Source organism: Accipiter gentilis, chromosome 20 (assembly GCF_929443795.1).
Source record: "Accipiter gentilis chromosome 20, bAccGen1.1, whole genome shotgun sequence".
NCBI classification, from domain to species: Eukaryota; Metazoa; Chordata; class Aves; order Accipitriformes; family Accipitridae; genus Astur; species Astur gentilis.
The window spans coordinates 12,610,381-12,632,195 of record NC_064899.1 but is presented as its reverse complement, the minus strand read 5'-3'; the positions used below and the strand labels follow the sequence as shown (position 1 = coordinate 12,632,195).

At 41.2% G+C, this 21,815-nt stretch overlaps 1 protein-coding gene across 1 annotated transcript in view; it reads right to left on the bottom strand.

Annotated features, from left to right (window-relative positions):
• Positions 1-21,815, bottom strand: part of PHLPP1 (PH domain and leucine rich repeat protein phosphatase 1) — a 140,161-nt gene that overhangs the window by 64,095 nt on the left and 54,251 nt on the right. The window contains exon 2 of the mRNA XM_049823786.1: positions 852-1,048. Within this exon, the coding sequence (XP_049679743.1) occupies positions 852-1,048 (197 nt within the window). The remainder of the gene's footprint in view (positions 1-851; positions 1,049-21,815) is intronic.

Sequence of the window (21,815 nt, the reverse complement as noted above, 5' to 3'; positions counted from 1 at the left end):
GAGCATTACTTCAGGTGTAAATTCATCCTCAAGCTAATAATTCTCTTCCCATTACCTTGGCTAATCAAGCCAATAACAGTGTTCTGGAACACTACTAGGTCTTACAGTCTTCACTAAAGTTTCATGGAGTCACAGTATGGCTGAGGTGGGAAGGAACCTCTGGAGATCACCTGGCCCAATCCTGGTGCTGAAGCAGGACAACCTACAGCCAGCTCACCAGGACCATAAGGATGGAGACGCCACAACTTCCCTGGGCAACCTGTGCCAGTGCTTGGTCACCCTCACCATGACAAAAAATTTTTCCTTGTGTTCAGACTGGACGTCCTAGGTTTCAGATGTAATCAATCAGAAAAAAGTCCAGTTTCAGCTTTTCACAAGTAAAAAAGTTTGTTGCTGTTAGCTTACAACAGACCAGTACTCATACAATGCTGAACAACCAAAAAAACTCCAATGTTAAAAATAAGTCTGCACTCTTATTGATTACTTTTCAGATCTTAAAAGTAACCCAGCATGGATAAAGCCTGGATGAGGAGGTATGGTACAGATCACACACATTACAGCTCCATGTATCCTTTGGCTGTGTACTATTGCACATATAAAACATTTAACACTGCACACAAGAAAAAGAAACTGAATGTGTTTCCCTTGCTTTTCTTTAGGATTTTAATCCAAACATTATAAACTGTTAAATATTACTCTGACCATAATCAAAAGTCATTTGTATACTTTGATAAGCCCATTTACAGAAACAAGCTTTTGGGGGGGGTCAGAATCATCATAATTGAATGCAATCTTCTCTGCATAAAGAGATAGGGGTTAAGCAAGCAAATACATAAAATAAAACATCTTACTTTTCCACCAATTAAAGGGAGGACATGCATCTTTCCAGTCTGGCTTTCTTTTACTGATGAGACAATTAGGCATGTTCCACAAAGGATAGCTTGGCGTCTTGTCCATCTGTTGACTGGCAAATGTATTTTCCCTTTTCGAACATTGTACATTCCTGAGAGCTGAATCCGTTCGGAGCTGCCAATGCTGTGGGGCTTTCCTGAAATAGAAACAAAAGCATCCACTTAATCACAGAAAATCTTTGCCTTTTTCTCTCAAGTCATCCTGAGACTTCATCAGCAAGTTTTCAAGCTACAGACCGCAGCACAACAAATGAAACACAGCTTCAAAACCATGCAAGCAGGTAATTTAGTACCACACAAGCAGGTAATTTAGTATCGGCTTCAGTACAGGCTTCTTTCACAAATAGAAGTATATGACAGGTTGGTATCACGGAGAGCAGACCACACTAAATAATCTGCAGTAGTCACAGAAGTACCAATTAATGGTACCGGTCTTCTCTATGGGACCTGGAAATCAAATGTTCCTCCTCAACAGTAAGTAATTGGTTACTGTTGAGTTCACATTGACTGGTAACTGCAAAAGGGGGTGATGTACTGCATGCTCACTCGCACCTTTGCGCTTTCATGTCTCTCCTAGCCATCCTTAAGGTCATGGTTTGAATAGCTTCAATAGCTTCCCAAAGAATACAGTATTACTCTCTCCAGCCCATTCTGTTCAGTCCAAACCCCACAGCAGAAGTAGTACGCTCAGCCACAGTGTAAACAGATACAACCTAGATGAAACCCCTCAAAGACCTTGCTTCAGTCCGAGTAAAGCAGAGTGAAGTTCTTTTGTCTGTACTACAATGAATTTGCTATTTATAATAATTCAGATTATTAGCAAGGCTATCAATTAGACCAAATCTGTTAAATGACTTTAAATGGCTCAGACGCTACTAATCTAATCTATTAATAAGATTCTACTCTATAGAAACCATCATTAATAATGGCAACACGAAGACAAGCATCTTGTCTCTACTCTTACAGGACCACATTCTTTTAGGATAGAAATGGGAAGAAGCATGATTTACTCATTCTAATATGAAGTATTTATCCACATCAAGTTACCCTATCAAACCCTAAACAGTCCAGCGCAGATCTGAGTTATCCAAATATACTAAGTCTTCTGCAAACAGAAACAAGAGGTGATCATGTTCAAGTTAAACCAGTTCAAATTTCTGTAAGAACACCAATGTTGGTGAAACTTTGGAAGGGAGCTCTCCTGGATAAATAAACCAAAGGCTACATTAATTCCAAGTAGCTTCGCTATCATGATAAAAGATAAATCACTCATTTTCCTACACTAATCTTTAGCAAAATTCTTAAAAATTAAGGAATTAATAACTAGTTAGGAGTCTAGAAAAGCAAAGCTGATCCTGTCTTCTAATCCCGATATTTCAGACCAGTGCCAATTAAACTGCAGCAGTGGCAAGTGCTGCACACTATTACTCCAACTTGCTATTACTCCTGCTTGTATGACAGCTCATTTGTCTCAATGAGTCTGCTCTTGCCTTCAAATTATCTATGGGAAGATAGAAGACACCTACCACATGGCCTACCCACTGCCGTTCTCTCACCCCCGCCTACCCTGCGCCAGTTCTTGCCCTTATCTTTAAAAGCAGCCTTCTTGAATCTTCCTGCTGGTTTAATGAGCCAAGACTTGGCATAGTTACCCTCAAGCCTTGCTCTGCTCTAATAAACACTAGCATTTAGGCTACCGATGTCTTGCCAGTTTGGATCTGCAGGAACATCACTGTTGCTTGAAGCTAAAAGGCTGAACCTTTAATGCCTACAGGGTATCAGCATCTAATACAAAAATAGGTACCCCGAGAAAGCAGTAATTTCACTGCCAAGCAAATTCAAATCCAACAACAGAAGCTGTGGATAAACACTTTGCCCAACAGAATAGAGGGAAACGGGGCATCCATTCTGTGCAAAGCTACAGAAAGCCTGATAAGGAATACAAGTGAGTTACACAGAGCAACTCAGCTGAACACAAAAGCTGAATCAAACTTTACATATGGAATATGAAAAATGTGGTTGCTAAACTAACTGATAATTTACCTAGCTTGTCCAGAACAATGGACTCCATGCCATGAAGCATTGATTAAAGAATTAACCACACACAGAAACAATGAAATCTCTGTAATGGAGTAAAAAGTGCCTGTTAAGTATTATAGTATGGTTGTGTAAGGAATAGTTGTCAGGAGTGTGGGCAGTTTCACCTCAAAAATGACATTTTACCATCATCTTCCAGGGCCTGTTTCTGATGTATGCTAACTTCACTGCAAAAGAACAACCCACTGCTGATTAAACCCCTTAGGATTGCAAAGCACAACCTCAATCCCTTGGGAAGCCAAGCTCATTTAGCATTTTAATATAGCCAAATGCAACTTTACCCATCCAGGAACAAAGGGCATAATTCACACTTAATACAGGCAGACCTGTATCCTGGAAAACACCAGAAGTTCTTCGGGATTACGGTGGATAACAAAGAGGATGAGGTCCTGCTACAGTGCTGCAGACAAGAGGCTTGGCAGAAAACACGACAGCATTCAGGAGCAATACAGAAGTAACATTACCCGGCCTAATCTAGTGGTACCTAGAGTAGCGGACTACCATACTGGATGTCCACACTCCACAAAGGGTGCTGAAAAACTAGCGTTCAGAAAAATTACAGTGAAAAAAATAAAAAAAAAAAATCAGAAGCCTGAGAAACCTGCTTTCTAGGACCAGACCCTCTTGGACTAGCTACATGAAGTTAGGCACAGCTGGACCCATAAAACCACTCTGAAGTCTCTAAAAGGCAGTTCTTCAAATTTCATATAAATTCACAGAGGTCGTATGTCACGAGTCACAGTAACAATTCGTATCATCAGTAAATGTTTACTAGAAAAGCTGGAACAGAGCTATCACTGGAAGTATTCATGCTAGGTATGAACTGTACTTTCTCTCAAACTTCAGATTTGATGGGAAAATTACTGGGGTAAGAATCTTCAGTTATTCCTGCAAACATAAAAAATTAAACAACAGCCCATTCAAACTCTAAGGATTTAAGGTGCTTTTTCCCAGCAAGTAATACTACCCCTTGCTATGTTAAAGCTAAAAGGTTCCTGATGAGAACATAGAGAAATGACGTACTGGACCTATTTCATTAAAGCAAATGGTTTCTCTCTTCCTATTCTTGTCTACCTCACTACATAACCAACCATCTGTTTGGACCAGATGATCTTTCGAGGTCCCTTCCAGCCTGGGCTCTTCCACGATTCTCTGATTCTGTAACTTGAAAAACCCATGTTTAATATTGGATCACATGTTGTTGCCTGAGATGCAATCTGCTCAGATATTCACTATTCTTTCTGCTAAAGGGTTGTAATCACTGAGATTTGATAGTATCACAGTGTTCTACTATCATGCAAGCAGGGGTGGGGGGAGGGGAAGCCAAAAGCCGATGGCTTGTTTTGATTTTAAGTAGAGGTTATTCAAGGACATATCAACTAGTTGCGGAACCAGATTCATAAATCTGCAGAAGTTTTGCAGGTAACCGCGAGCAAAAGCTGTTTGACAAGCAGCAGCCTTGCCTATGGCAAGATAAGCGTGGACAGACTGCAGCTTTAAAGAGCTCAGGTATTTGCTGCCAGGAGAGCATAAAAGCAGGTGAAGTTTAAATGACAGCAAGCTCTGCCACAGCAGAAGCGGGATGGGACTTGGAAACTGTGAAGCAATCCTAACACTGGCTGTTCCTCACTTCAGGGAGGTCTCGGACAGCCCCACAGCAGGGCTCCGGCAAGAGGGCTCGTCCCGGACAGGCTGGGGAACGGAGGAGAAGGGAAAGGCTCAGAAGCGTACCAGCCTTTCCTATGGCCTGGATAATAATCAAATGAGAAGGCAAATGACCTTTGCCTTCCAAGTTTACAGGAGGGATGCATGGGGCAATCTGGACTTCACCAGAGCAACTTAAGGCTAAGGATCAAAGACCACAATTTATGGCACAACTATAGCGTCACCACCAAAAAATCAGTTATTTTTGAGGTAACCTACCAGTGCCAGTGAAAGCACTGTTTTCAGTAAAAGCATCAGCAGTTCTGAAATTATGTTCCTCAATCTGCCTCGCAGACCTCCTGTTCAAAATTTAGAAGACTCCTGATTCTTCAGGATTCACATTCAGATTTTTCTTCAGATTTAACTATACCCGAAGGCAGCAGTTGAGTTTTCACAGGTGCCTGTGATATTATACTGAAGCCAACACTCATGCAGATAAAATGGTAGTGATGATCCTTTGTGACTTGAACATAAATTTGATTCCTGCCAAAAACTTACAAGATAATTATTGTTGCCTCGATCAGAGTGGAGGCAAATACGCCAGAACATCTAGGATAGCTGCATAGCATAAAAAGTTTTTCAAATGCTAAGCCCAACCAGAGCAGTTTTGAGTATTTTAGCAAGAAACCATAAAAAGATTATTTTTCATTCCTGTCAGGACTCCAAGACTACAGCAACTCCTAAGCACCCCCACAACGGGACTTTTGTTCCGTGCGAGGCATTAGAGGAGATGCCTCAAGGAATTAAGAGCAGACCACTCATTTGGCTATCTTGACATTCATGGTTGAATTCCTCTCAGTTTTAGCTTGTCCCAAGTCCTGGAGGGAAACTAGTGGTATTCAGAACAAGGACAGAGAAAAGCAGGGAATTTGACTGAAATGGGGGGGACTGTCATTGGAACCACGAACGCTACCCTGCTTCGCAAGATGCACAGATGGGACGCCAGCAATCTTTCCATCATGTTAAAGAACTAAGACCTCACCACGAGCAGCCCGAGGAAGCTCCGGGTATGCAACGTACTGACAACCCGCCTAGTGCAAAGACTTCAAACCTTATTAAATAAATACCCACAGCCACTTGCTTTGGATTCTGGAGTAAAGCTCTTTATCCCAGAGATGGAAGGCATATGGAATACATTACCATGAGAAGTTATAAAATACCAGCTCATTATGGGACATAAAAGTACTCAGGAAAAAAACTCTCTGCAGCTATACGGCTGATTAAGTTGCAAGTACTTATTATTCCCCCCTGTTTGAAAAGTACAGCCAATAAAGTCTGCCTCTAAAGAACAATTTAAGACATTACCAAAATAAGAGCGGAGAAAAGTGTTGACATAAGAAACGCATTCACTTCTGTGCAGCGGGTCTTATTTTTATTACTAATATTGGTCCGACGGAATGAAAACTAAAAATTCTCCGAGACCTGCATGGCGCAGCCAGCCCGGCCAGCTGGAGAGACTGCCCGCCCTGAGCCGTCTCGGGTATTCACCAGTGGTAAGAGAGGCTTAAGTTATTCAGTAGGAATAATGTCTAAGTTTGAGGCTTTTCAGAACTGACTGAATGACTCCGAGTGCCTAATTTAGGGATGTCCTTTTCCTGCTGCAGCTGGGCCAGCTACAGAGGTCGTCATCCTCATCTGCGCGCTGCTGGGCCCCAGGCCCGAGGCCAGCATTGCCTCAACCCTACTGCATCAGCTGCTCCTCCTAAGCTGTCCCCGAGCCCTTTCAGACAAACCAGCCCGGTTTAATTTCTTGCGTCTCTTTCTGGCCGAGAGGCCTCAGGGACAGCTCACGGGGAGCAGTTCAGCGTGGAGAGCAGAGGAATGGCACGTAGGGGCCAGAGCTGTAACACGGTGGCTGCTGCTGGAGAGGATATGTAATTAAACCCACCCACGGCTTTCGGCAAGCCGTTTCAGAAATAAGCTATTTCACACGCTAACATCCTGTGAACAGCAAGCCTTGTGTGCACTGGAGAAAAACAAAACCCCCAAGCCGCCAGCCACTGTTGAAGGCTTCGGTCCGAACCCACCAAGGAAAGCCGGGCTCTTTCCCAGCCAACCGGGCGGAATCAGCAGGGCGGGCGCCAGCGCCGTCCCCTCCGTCCCTCCGAGCTGAGGTCGGGATCACCTCACACCCGCCTCGCCTGCAAACCTGAAAAATCAAGGCTCAGCCCTGGCCTTGCCTAAACCTAAGCGCAAAGAGGCCTCAGTCGCTCAAAACACTGAAAGCCTTCGAGCGCCTTCGCCCGCCCGTCGGGGAACTGTGCCGCCATAGCTGTCGCTGAACCCTCGCTGCCAGACCGTTCGGCAGATTTCTACTTTTGCCCAAACCCTTTCATCAAGTACAGATGAAGCTACTGCCTGCAATGTTTTTGAAGCTTCTCAGTCATTTAAGGCCGCTTCCCCTTGCATTCTTGTCAAACGAAGGACAGCGGTGATGACTTCAGGGAAGGCCTACAGCAACGAGATGTACAAAAATAAAGCAGCAAGTTGCACTTAAAAAAGAGAGAGAGCAGCAAAGGAAGCAGAAAGCACAAGTAAAAACTCTGAAACTATTGTACTGCTCTCAGTTTTATTTTAAACTTATGAAGAAAGCCTACTTAGAGTTACATGCTTATTAAAAGTATTTTTCCTTGTGAAGGTCCACACTGTCGCAATTTAAGAATAAAGGCACAGAATTAGCAGGTTTTATGTTCAACTAAGACCAAGGATTCACCTCTACCAGCAACCAACCAAGAATGCTTTTGCAAAGGTAGCAGACCAAGTATACATATAGCAAAATTTCACCTGACAAACCATTCCAAAAACAACCGTTGAAATTTTGCACTCAAATCTGCTTAGACTCTTAAAAATTCCTGTAAGATTTAATACAAGGCTGCCGATTGATTCTGTATTGCTCTGTGGAAGAGGGATTCAGTCACCATTATGCTGTTCTTATGGACATGTAACTATTAGCATGCACTTTACTTGTCATACTCCTCGATTTTGCTGCACTCCGTATTGTTATGGGGGCTGGGAGAAGCTCTGAAGTAGTTTAAGTTTCTTTTAGGAATTAGCAGTTCAAGCTCTACTACATGAAGGCTGTTATCTTTTCACCTGAGAAACAAAAGACGACCACAAATGTTGGATTTTACTGAACTGTGTTAAGTCATCTTTTTCTTTAAAGAAACATTCACTACGAGACAAAACTGGCACAGTAGCAGACAGACAAGCCTTTAGTCTCTGTGAAACATATTGCTACTTTACAGGAAGATCATCCTTAAAGACAGGCATTATCACTGTATGATGGGATGCTATAAAACATAGTTACCAGTTTTATAGCAATAATCCTGCCTTCCACTTACATTAAATCCTCACTGGAGGAAAGGTTTGTATGAATCCCATAATGCAGAAAACATCCCTCTCTTTTCCTCCCACTGAGACAGAGTTCAGCATTTGTTCACTTGATCATTCCTTGGACCTTGTTCTCACAAGACTCACCACCTCCACACAGGAGCCCTAAAACCATGGTATCAACACTTAAAAAGATACCGTAAGCAAAATGTAACAAAAATTACTTTTTCTGAAAAGCTTTTCTATCAAGTGTCACATATTTCTCAGTGGAAAATAGATGCAATAGCTTTACTGTCAAAAGCCAAATATCAACCTGCATAAGCCAAAATCTTCTGAAGAAAAACCTAACAGTGATTCAGCAGAATTCATTTAAGAGACATTGTTAACCGGCACGACTTCTACACTAGGACAACTTAATAAAGGCAACAGACTAAAGTAGGATATGTAGTGGTGAAGAGAACCCTACTTGCAATTAAAAGCAAGCAAGCACCCTGGAAGTTCATCTGGATTACTATGTAGTGGCAGCAAACCCAAAACCTTGGAATCCAACTGTTCTGATTGTAACAAGTGAATTCCAGATCTAGCTGCTCCAGTGTATTTTGATAGGTGTTACAGTTGAATACAGCATGTATAAGCAAAACCCCAGAAACACAACCCACCTCCAACAAATTGAAAACCCACCTGTTCTTAAACTCTTCATCCCATCTATCCCTAACTCCTGATGCTGAAACACAGGTCCTTCACATTCAGACTCTCAGCCCTACGCATTCCCAACCACCTCACTTGCCTGCAGGAAATTCAAACAAGTTACATGCAGGCAGGTTTGTTTATTTCAGCAAAACAACAAGGCTCTCAAGGCACCCTTGATGTCCTGACTTCTGCTTGTGTTAAAAATACAGTGGGGTGCAGGCTGAATTCTGTTGTTATGCCCGAATACTTCATTTTGGAGAAAGCTCATAAAGGGGAGAGAGTTGCCTGCTCTTCAGTAGCAAAACTGAATACCAAATCCTTTGGGAAACCACCATATGCCACCTCTGCAAGGAAAAAATTACTGAAATATCCTGAGAAGGAACCATCAAGAAAAAATGTCATCTTCCTCCTGTGCTTTAACAAAGTTGGAAAAAGCTGCAATATTGGTCTAGAGGCTTCCAGGAAGTACTACCTAAACCAACTTTCTGATCTTGAACTTGGGATTCATTTAAGGAAGCTACTGAAGAAATTCTTCAGTGACAGCTTCTACCCAAGTATTTTTGCTCACAGTAAATTTAAAACAGAATTAGTCTTATGCTGAGATTTGTGCTAGTATCTGATCACATCCCTTACATATATTTCTTAAAAAGAATACTTTAGCAACACATTTCAAATTATCCCTTATTAAGATGGCCTTGGGAAACTCAACTTTCTGAACAGTTTTAGTTATATGCACTGATATTAAAGCGGTGCAAATTGAATAGATGGGGCCAAAAAGCTACGCCTTACAAACTTGCCAGTAGTACCACAACTTGTGTAAGAGCATATACAACTTCTGTAGGATGGGACTCAATGAATGCTCAGCTGATCCTTCCCCTTTCTCCCCAACTCAGCCCCCATAAAGCATAGCTGAACAGAATGCTGGAAACGCACATTTATTTTTGTGAAGTCATGCAAAATTGAATTCTACTTGTTATACTCCCAATGCACAATAAAGCCACAAGAATAGTAAAATCCCTGGCATCCCAAAGGATACTTACCCTGTCTAAAGCAACTGCTGTATTGGCAAAAGCTCTGAGCTAACCAACTGTTTTAGGCAAAGCTGGAGTCTTGATGGAATTCAAGAGCAAAATTGCACTGAAGTTAACAGCGGCTTTCAGGTTTTATCAGTGTTAGATGTTCAACATGAACCACAGCAATGTAAGCTCAAAATAACTACTTGAACGTACACTCCTCTGAGAAGGAACAACGACAGCCCCTGGCAGAAGTTCATCTATATGTTTTAGTACTACGACAGGAAAGATAGAAACCCGTGCTCCTTACCAGCAAAAGTTGAGCAAACCCCTACCTGCCTTGCCCTGAGGATGGAAGATGTGGGTAGTCAACTGTTTAAAAAAAAGCTACAGAGGAAAAAATATGCACACTAGGTCAAGGATTGTTTCATATGAACTTCATATATAACACAAATGCCATCTTTCAATGTATTCTAGACTAATATTCCGCCAACTGCCAGACGACTAAACTATTTTGTGTGTTAAATGTATTCAAGTTCCAAGTACAATGATTTTCTCCTTGCTCTTTCATCAGAAGAAACAAGTCAGGTATTCTACAACATATCTAAAAGTATATGGTAATCTAAATCCTTGTAAAGGTAAAGCATTTTAAGTATGACACTTCCCACAATAGACTACTGTACCAGCACTATTGTATAGATCAAAATCTAAACTCAAGTTTTATCACAGGACCCAGCTGATAAGCAGCTTATGTCAAAACAATTCTGTACAGTATTGCAAGGCTATTACTAGCACATCTCGATTAGGTCTAGTTTAAAAAATCCCAAGTAATTGTGATACAGAACAATAAAGATGTATATGCTGTCTGGCCAAGTCCCTCCAAAATTTAGCACTGCAAAAAGAAGGCCAGAATGCTGGATTTGGAAATGTCAACACCTACAAACAAAAGCTGCATTACCTAATAATTAAAAAAAAAAAAAAAAAGGAACCAATAGGTAGAAATTGAGTGACTGCTTTAAAGTTGCACAAAGACAGCAAAATACAAAACACAGAAGAAACAGCATGAGCACATTAGCTGGAGAGAATTATCTGACAGTCTTAAACACTAAACATTTAACATTCAGCTTCATCAACACGAGATTTCCACGCTATGACTAGAAGGAATTCTGGCTGGGGCAATGTCCCTATAAGCCAATCTTACCTCATCATATCAGCCAATCTGCTCATAACTTGCTAGGTAAACTCAGTTCATACATTTTCTATCTATACCTTGGCTGCTTTCCCCACGTAACAGTAGCCAATATTTTTGCGTGCATGCAATTTTATGTAGTTTGTTTATACAAACCTGTTTTACAAATAGCTAGTCAAAGCAAGAGCCTTTTTGTTTTGCAGCTTTGGGTTCAGTAAGTGGCACGGAGTACATCTTCAGCTGAAAGAGAGAGCTGCAATATGGCAGGAGAACTCTCTCTGGTTGCCTTTTCCCCCCTCCCTCCTACAACTCCATAGTAGCTAAAGCCTGTTCCTAACAACACCCGTAACAGCCCTTCTTTTTCACTTCTCTCTTATCAGCAAGAGCAGCTTCAAAGAATCACACAGAAGCCTGGATGATGGAAAAGGAGAGGCAGGATCAGCAGCTACCCTTGGAAAGCTTCACTACCCTGATTTCTGCCTGCTTGTAGCTGACAATCTTGTTTTGTTGCTGAAGAACATGCACGCTTTGATTCGCTCTAAATCAACTTCTGTCATTCAAGTGTTTGCTTTTTTTAAGTTTACATGACAAAGGTTATATTACATTAAACTTGCATGTCAACACATGAAAATATACAACAGTAAAAAGCAACTTGTACCACAACTCTGTACTTCAGACCCCATTCCTGAGGAAAAAAACAAAGACAAGGGAATGAAAGCTGATTTTATAAAGTGAGAAGGAGGAAACAGTGGGGAGTGAGAGATATGTATCATGAAGAAACATGAAACGGAACATTTTCCCAATGCCCTTCTAACCTTGGAAACAGAGGCAGAGAAGATTTCTCTCATGCCCACAGATACCGAGTTTGACACCGTTTCTTCTCTTTTCTACCGCAGAGACTAGAAGTAACTGGATAGCATATGGGAATTGTCTAGGAGTGCACGTCATACAGTTTTATTACAAAGGAGAGGAAAAAAACAGAAGAGATAGGCTTTTTCCATTCCTTTTTTAAATTAAATCAACTATCACACATCTGAGTCATCCTCAAACCCATCAGTTTTCTGTTCAAAGCATTCCAAGGGTCTGCAAAAGGACAATCGCAAGTGCTAGCTCATAAGGCTGAGTACACTCCAAGGTTTCTTGTTTCATGCTACACATCCCTATAAGAAAAATGTTGAAAATTTCCACATCCATAGCAAGAGAAAAAAACCCCTGTACAAAAAGGTCCAGTTTTACAACTACACAGGCTGATTTAGAGTTCCTGAAACCTCTTTTAAGTCAGGAAGTTATCAAGGAGAAATCAAAACAAGTTCATAAATTCAGCTTTGACAGGAAAGTGAGTGTGCTAAAAACAACCCCAGGAACTTGAAAATTCATCAGAGCACCACTTTAACCCTGGTTCATGACAATTTTAGAAAGGGATCTGTAAATACCCACCACGAATACTTTGTACAACATTGGCAGGATCAAATTGAAGCTGGGGCTGCTTGTCAAACCTTTCTCCTCTCAGTGAAAATACACAGAAGAGTCTGAAGTGCCCATCTACATATCCAAGGACCCCATCCTGAAAAGCTGAGCACCTTCTTTACTGGCATTTGAATCCAAGACCTCTCAAGACCAAGAGAGAAGAGCACTCCAGCTGGACAGCATTCAGTATAATACACAGCACGAGAAAGTCTGTTTAAGTATATTGATTGAGGTCAGAACATAATAGTATTTCATTTTTCTGCCATAGAAATGAATGCTTTCTCTACCATCAGAAAAAATATTGTGGCTACAGAGACATTGTATTTAAACTGTTTACTTTGAAAAAAGGAGAACAACTGAAACTGTTCCACCCTCCATCCATGTCCAATAATAGCATCTAAAAACAAATTAAAAAAAAAAAAAAAACACCAAGAAAAATAAAACCACTCCCCTCCAATGCACATCATTTTAAAGTCCAGCACATCTTAATCTCATTAAAACTGCATTGAACCCTCCACCCTGTAATCAGGGGAAAAACCTAAAATATGCAGGATCTTATTTAAGCAGGCTCTCCATCTTGATCCACCCTCTCTAACTGACCAATTGTCTTAAGTGCCTGGGTCCTTACAAAGGAAGGGTTCATATCATTTATTTTTCTGAAAGCTGCTTCTCAAGTCACCTCCATGCAGAGGAATGCAAATGGCCCAGACTTTACCAACACGTACCTTAATGGCAGAAATCCTCTCCTGTGCTATCTCAGCAACCACTTTACTGAACTACATAGGAAGAAAAAGACAAGGTGGATCAGAATCCCCTCCTGTGTCTCCCCTTTCCAGAGACCTACTGCATGACTGGACACAGCAACATGTCCACAACATGAAGGCATTGTTTAGAGATCACTGCTAGAGCTGATCTCTCTAAAACACACATGAAGCTTCATTGTCAGAAAAACCACAGGAAAAGTTTGTGATGCACTCTCATTCACAAACATTTGCAGCATTAAGCTTTAAAAGCATTTGGATAGATTTTTGAAAGAATCCGTCCCAAAATACTATTTTTGGTTCCTCTGCCCACTCACCCTTCTTTGAGGGAGAACTGAGACTCCTGAAGACTTTTTCTTTTTTTTTTTTTTTCTTTTCCCCCACACTGTCTATGTTTCAAATATCTTCATCTCCACCCCAGCAAGAAAGGGAAGAAAGGGGTCATGGATATATTATACTTGCAAGCTGTTTTTTAATCCTCTCTGAATTGTCGGCACTTTTCCTTTACAGTATCGCAGAAAGAAAAATTTGTTCAGTGAAATGTATTATTAGGACTAAAACAATCATTAATTTTAATTACAACAGAACTATTTACTTTGCACAAGGGAACCGTGTTGGCTACAAAAAGCCAAATGTTGCCAACCTCCAAACGGATATCATTCTATTATACTTCAGATCAGTAGTATTCATACTGATGATGATATTTTTTTTAAATGGAAGTTTCATATAGAGTATTGCCAAGTTAACTGATTTAATAGATACTCTAATTAATTTCTAGGCATTTTAAGTAGTAGAAAATTCCTAGATAGCTAGATGCATCACATTCAGCTGTGTAAAGAACAACGCAACTTAAGCTGAAACACCATAAAATTATTCAATGGAATGTTTTTACCAAAAATAGTAAAAGATGAAGAAAGCAATCAGCTTTATTTTCTCCTATATTTCATTCATATTCTGGATATGCAGAAACCTAAAAATGAAGGATATGTGCTTGAAAACAGCTTCCCTTAAATCTTAAGCATAACTAAGCAGGAATAGAAGGAAACACTTAAGACCATACATTGGCTAGCATACAAAGTGTGAAGGCATACACAAGGAGATGCCACTCTAAGAAAGGACACTGCAAAACCAGGAATCGGACATCATTAATTTAAATTGCTGCTGCTAAAATAAAGCCTGTTGTTTGACAGCTGATGAAACTCACAGCACTCTGCAGGATACGGGGGACTCGCCTAAGTCCCCAGAGCAGGTCCTTTACTCTGCCCTCACAAACCTGAACTGGTCTCAGTGAGCACATCTCAGGGCATTAGGCAGCAGGACCAGCTTGCCGAATCCCCCCCCCACCACCACCAATGACAGTTTACTAAAGCAAATGGGGAACAGCTGCTCGGTCAGCTATTGCTGCCCAAATAACCAAACCTGTGCTAACAGAGCTGGGAACTGCCACTGTCCTCGTCACACGGGACCACGTGCACGTGGGTGCGTACGGGGAGAAGGATGAGGCCCCGAAAGCAGGCTTTCTCTGGCTGGAACATTGAGAAGGGAACCCGGGCTGCTACTGCCAGCAGGAGCACCTCTCCGAGAGGTTGGGGAACCAACTGCTCGGTGACACAGGAAAAAAACAACCATGGTCATCAGCAACTGCTTTCAGCTTCGAGGGACGATGGCGTCAGTATTTCGGTTTCGCTATCAAACCTAGATGATGAGAGGAAGGCTTACGAACAGCCACACACCAGCAGAATGTCTGCAAAGGTTTAATCGGAAGTAGGGATGAGAGGGAAAATTGCCCCTCCAATGCCAGAAAGTGAAACGCTTCCCCCGACTGCCCCAGTTTGTCTTGCTCAAAGTCCTACTCATAAATCTGAGGTTTTTGTAGCGGCCTCCTGCTGGGTTTTGAAGCAAAGTAAGCCAGTGACCTGGAATGTAATTACGGCAAAGGAACTGTGTAGTTTACCTCATCCAATTTGCATTTTGCATACTAACTCATAGTATAAAAAGCCATTTAGACATACTTTCTCTTGCTGCTCCACTAAACTATTTGTCATTAGAATTGTTAATATGTGAGAACTCAGGAGGCGAGTTTAAAAACATTTTGGTTCACATTTACTTTAAGTATTTGTCTTTTTCCTACAAAAGTGTACAGTTATCTTGACTGTTCATAAACAGAGAGGCTTTGAGCAACCATAATAGCTGTACTCAAACATTTATACAACTTAGCATTTCAGCAAAAATCACTCCCGCAAGCTTCTTGGCCTCTTTCTCAGGGAGAATTAAATCATCTTCCTATAATCACTGTTAGTTAATACACTTTTTTCCCCCCCTCGTAAAGGAATAGCAAAAGCGTTTCCTCAGGTTGTGTTACTTCCAGGGCAGAACTCATCACCAGTGTCTCCGCGAGCCGACTTCAGCAGCGGTTCATGTGTTCCCCAAGGAGGAAACGAACAGACCAAAAGCCTGTTAGGAAGGCTTATCGCGTAAACCAAGATCACAGTTACTTAACGTGGCAGAGATTGTTTTTGTTGAAGCTACCTTAAATCCATGGTAAAAATGATACAAAGCATGTTATTAGACCAATGCTCATCCAGGAACCAAGAGTGCTACGTCATCAGTCACCAAGGCTTGACAGATTTTTACATTTGAAATGACCAACTGAAAGCTTGTTCTCACAAGCTGTGGAAAAAAGGGGCTCAAATTTGTAAGACACCTCTGAAGAAAGCTGGCTAGCGTATGCTAATACTTGGAAATACACACAGCAAGGCAACCACTCTTCTCCAAAAAACAGGCTTTGTTTGAATTTGGACTTGGCAATTTCGGCTTCAAGGAGGTGATGAGTTACCAGTTGTCACTGAGGTCTTGTCTTACTGAATCATGAAGTGGAGTCTGAGGACTTCACATAGTTTCAAAATCCTTTTACTGTCTTTGGAAAATAAACTCATCAGTCCTCTAGAACGTGCCCATTAGAAGAATCACAAATAACTTTTTTTTTAAATTAACTTCTTTGCTTCTTAATTGAGAAACTTTTTTCTTCAAAATCTAAGCTGAAAGAGATCTTGGTCTTACCAGCTCAATTTGAAGCAGCCAAATCTACATAACTTAGTAATTTTAAATTAAGAACATAGACCACCTCTGAAAAAATTGTACAGTTTGGGGGGGGCGGGGGGGGGGGAGAAGGGTGTGGGTGTGTTTGTTTTTTTACTAGAAGCAGTTACTTCACGATGAACATGAAAGTGCTCTTTTCCAAAACTTTTTAAGCTAATGCAAAAAGACATTCTCAACCCACACATGGTATTAAGTTTTCGCCACACAGGATTCAATGTGTGGAAAGAAAATTCTCATGTTCCCTCAGTAAAGTTCGCTTGTGGACAACATGGAAATGATCTGAGAGGACTGTGCTAGGCCTCAGGATACTGTACTGAAACGCAAATTCTATCCCCAGCTTTTCTTGCCTCCTAAATTTTATGTTTTGTTTACCATTTCAGGAAAAAAGAAAGAAAAAAAGAAAAATGCACACAGACAAAATTACTTTTAAAGATTTCTATGCAAGCTGCAAGCAGAGCAGCTGTGTTCATCCAACATTCATTAGGGGAAAAATCTATTTGGGAGCAAAGTAAATATAATTCAATACATGAAGTCAGACTTTCCTCAAAATCTATTTGCAAACTTCCTGCCCTAACTAGGTACTGTCACCATGATAACTCAGTACACTAGCTCAGGACTACTCTTACGTTTCTTGGAAATAGTTGCAACAGATAAGTTTCCCCATGACTAAATATAATCTTCCCAGAGATGCATCAGACAGGCTCATAACTCTTCCGTAAAGGAAATCTGCTGAAAGGTAAAAATGTGACAGCAGCAGTTTTAGAGCGAGATCTGGCCAAAAGATTGCAATGATGAAAAAAGTGCATTCAGGAAATCTGTCCTTTCAAAGCACAGGACTCCTTATCAAGGTACCTTCAGCTTTATCCACACAACTCTTAAGCAAATAATAACATTCCTGTTGAATAAAGCCATTATTTGGTGTACTCTTCTAACTTCCTCCTTGGGCTAAAGGACACTAATGCTCCAAGGCATTACTAAATTTATTATTTAATGAAAACAAAAGAGGAACAAAACACATTTAAGACACGTTTCTCTGAGATATATTACTGAAAGATAAGAGATGCTATCAAGTACAAGACTTATCCAGCATAGCATACACAGCTTCTTGCTGCAGATGTACCCCTGACAAAAACAAAGGCTGCACCAGGCTGGAAAAACAGGGAATGCTGCAGGCTCCGAAGCTGCTGCACACTTCCCACCTAACCAGAATGTCTGCCTCTAGTATTCAGTCTTGTTATGAGGTTTTAAAAAACCTGCCCAGCTTCAGCAGAAGCATAAAGCCACAATACCACTCTTATTGATAAAAGAGCGCTTCAATTTATTAAAATTATATAGCTATGACCAACTCCCATACTTTATACAAGTTATTTGATTTATTGTCTCCTCTCCTTGAGAGTTAGCCAGCACTGCAGGATAGCACATCAGAACAGCACTACACCAATCTGTGGAGAAAAAAGTGCATTCAGTCTCAGTATCATTAGAGATTCAGTCTTCTATGTTATGTGCTGTGCTAGAAGAATAGTACCAGATATACATACTCAGAAAGGTATAAGGAGCCTGTGAATCTACCAAATACAAAAATACTCAGGCACCAGACCCCTCAACCTCAAACTAATGCAGATTTGTCTAGAGTCTGTGAAAACCCAAGTACATTGAAACATAAGGCTTTTTTTGTTTATTTATTCCTTAGGTTTGGGGTAGATTATGAAATGCTTAAACTTTTTTCAAGCAAAAGGTGCAAACTTTCTATAGGCAGCCATTAGCAGTTTTAACTGTCCCTCAACACATGTCCTGCATCACTGCGCATCCCCAGTCCCATTCTTGCCTCTCTTCTGTATCCACAGATGATGATCCAAATAACATTTTCCAGCCTGCAATTATAATGAAGTTCAGTTGATTTTTTTTTTCCCCCTCCTTTTTTTCTTTTGTTAATGCATTGCCCCAAGACTTGTCATCCCACTACTCTGAAACAAAAATAGTACACTTCTGCAGAGAACCCAGCCACTTGTTCTTATAAAAAGATTATCATGCCAGTACAAAGGTTGTTGTTTCTAACCGGGTTACTCAAGCATCCTGCAATAAGCCATTCAGAAGTTCATCGTTACTTGTCCAAATAGATTAGTCATATTAGTGCTGAAGCAATGGCATTATGTAAAAGGCTGCTTCTCTCTGATCTGCTTCATTAGGTCCAAATCATATTTACAAAATGCAACATGCTACTTCAGCATGTCTGCAGCAATCAGCAGTTAAAACAATTTCTTTTACCATTACCCGTGATATATGAACACATGGGTGGCCAAAGTATAGCCCGCGGGTGCTATGCTCACACAACTGCCTGCTCACTTAGAGTACAAAAGGTAGAGCCCGTGGAGCCCAAGAGCTGCAGTTCTCATCACTTCATCGCAGTTTTAGTGGTTTTGTGCGGAGAGGTAGCCCACAGACAGACAAAGGCAGCAACAATGTGCTGCTCCATTTCTAGAAATTGTGGGTCATTTATATCTGCTGATGAAACCGAGCCACTCTCCAGTGGACAGAATTTAGATATTTATTCAACCTGACAGAATCAAGCTATTTAACAATGGGAGGAGAGCAGGGATGAAATAATGGGACTAGGATGTTATGAAGTGGAGAAGAGGTAGAATAAATACTGACATATCCCATTGTAAGTCTCGAGCTGACATTATTCAGTCGGCCTTTGGAAACTAGGACAAGTGATCTGAATCATGACAAAAAGGCTTTCAAATATACACTGTCTGCTCTTTGTTTGGATTTGAAGCAAGCAAGCAGCTTCCCTGAGCTGGTGAGGACATTCTCAGAGCCCTTCTGTTGAGAATCATTTTCAATTTACCTGTTTAAGATGGAAAGTTTTCCACAGAAAACAAGCAACAATTTAGCCTCCAGACTTTTCCTGTGAGAAACCACAAAGGTTAAGGATGTGCAGTTAGCAAGGTGCAGTATGTAGGCCAGACCGAATTTAAAGACTGTTACTGGGGAAAAAAATATGCATTATTGTTTATAGGGTGATAGTGACATATCTGGAATCCTAAACCTGGTTCCCATAGCTCACTACATATACATATATATATGTGTATGTCTATATATATGTATATGTAGTGAGATAGATACATCTCTCTCTCTCCCCGCCCCCCTCTCTCTCACAATAAGTAAATGACAAACTGGCTTTGTGGTTGTTTCACTACCTGATACTGTAAAGAGGAAAATATGTTCCTGCAAGCAGCTAAGAAAATGCATGGCTCTGGGCCAGACTACACTGACAAATTTAACCAAGTCATTCCCCTCCTTGCCCATTTGCAAAGCAAACAGTATTTTTAAGGTCACCGAAATTTATGATTCATAATACCGGCACGAGCCACACGACAGCAGCGGAGCCCCGATGCCTGTCCCTGCGTCTCTGCACGCCCCACACACTGGCTCCCTCCCGCTCCTCCACAATGGGACTCTCAAAGATGACTGGGGCCCCAAACCTGGCCGAAGCCTGCTTACCTGCTTATAGGCCTTCTTAAACATGATTTCTTATTTTAAGAGTTTCTTGCATACATATTTGTGCACATTTAAGTTCAAAGAAGGGGTTGGCAGAACCACGCAGAAGTTACCACGTCAGTTTGTATTTGAGCAGGGATATGTGCTGCTTAACAGAAAAACTCCCTCAAGTCTACTGCACTAGTCGCACAGGAGTTATCCCTACATCAAGACCACGATGGTTTTTTGGTAGATGCAGAAACAGACAAGAGCCTGCACTGTCAGTAAAGATGTACTTTCCCCAAAGAATCCCTGCCAGCGGTGGAGGCGTTAGTTCCACTCTTGTTCCAGTACTCAGGAAAAGTAATTCCTCCCACTTCAGTTTTTACTGGAGAAAGAAAATGCTGTTCAAGAGACAAAGCTAGTGAATAGCTAATTGTAAGTCATGTTTTGAAACAAAGCAATGCTCTTCTAGGGGGTGCCCATCCCTTGAAGCACTAAGTGCTGCTCCCACCATCATCTATACACACAACAGGATTAGAGGTGCCTAAATGTGCAAGTCACTGGCCCTCAAAAACCCCTGGAAGTAATGTTCCACCCCCAATTCTGTGTCTCCATTTAGCATCCCTGGGCTTCTTTTTTAAAAAGACCAAATCCATAAAAGGCAACCCATGCAGTTTCAGGAATTCCCTACCCGTGATATTAAAACCAGAAATGGGACTCCGTACTTACTGCTTGTTCTTTTCATTTAGGATTAAGAACTTGGGGAGAGAAGAGGTAGCATCAGATTTTGCTGGACAGTGATTCAGGACTATGGGGTGAGTACTATTTTGTTTCACAACTTCCATAAATTTTCCATGCTTCCATTAAAGCGTAAGATTCCCCAGCTTAAATATCCCCATATATAGACCCTGTCAATTCAGTAACTTCAGCCAGGTTGCTGTACACAGCAAGAAGAAAACCAAAAACAAACTCAAAAAAACCCATTCCAAACCCCAAAACAAACAAAACCCCAAAACACCCCACTTTTTTTTTTAATCAATAAAAGGGACAGACATACACCAGACAGGCATCTTAAATACCAATTCTCTGACCAGTCTGTCTATTTCTGGATCACTCCTTTTGATATGTTCTATTCTCGCAGCCACATGAAACTATTTTCCACATGCCACAGGACAGAGCCTAGCACCTGCAATACAAATGCTATGCCAGGTCACGTGACAGCAAGAAAAAATAAAGTACTATTACACCAAAACTAATCACAGTGCCATAGACACTTCCTCACCATGGTCTCTGTTTCCTCTTTTTTCATTTTCTTAGCACTAACATGAATTTCCAAGGTCAGCCACCTCAGTGTAAAGTACCATATGGCTGTCAGGTCTTTAAGATGCTCAAGGTAGATCTATTCTAAGGATATTGCTTCAGATTTGAAAGTGTTGTGTCAAGTTTCTCTATGTATGGTTTACATGAGCCTTCCCCCCGCCCCCCCCCCCCCCTTCCCCTCGGCTTCTTACCCCATCTTCTGTACAGCATAAATTTTGCTGTCCCAGGATTATGCTGCCACTGTCCTGCAGAGATCATCAGGAGGTCACAAAGCTCCTTCTTAAGAGCGGAGGAGCCAACAATCCTCCACCACGCACAATGGGAGATGCACACCATGATGAGAAAAGTGGCACTCAGACAACAGGTAATGATACCCATATGATTTCAGCTATCAGAAAAGCATACAAATGAAGACCTATTTGCAGACTCTGCTCTATGTGGCATACTAATGTGTTACTTCATTCTTCAAGCATATGGAAGTAGATATAAAACTCTTACAAGCAGGTAACAAAATAAGAAGTCACCTGCTTCAAGACAAAGTTCTCCTTCGAGACTGACTGCCTTCATCTTTTGCAAAGCCTACACAAAAAGACAGAATTACGCAAAGCTAGAAAGCTTAAAATCAGTTTGCTTATGTTCATTTCTCAGCCAGGATACACAAGGAAACAGCTCCTACATCTTACTTGCATGCTTACTTTTCTATTTGCTCTAGAAATGCCAGTGAAAGACAGAGACATGCCAGTGAAAGACA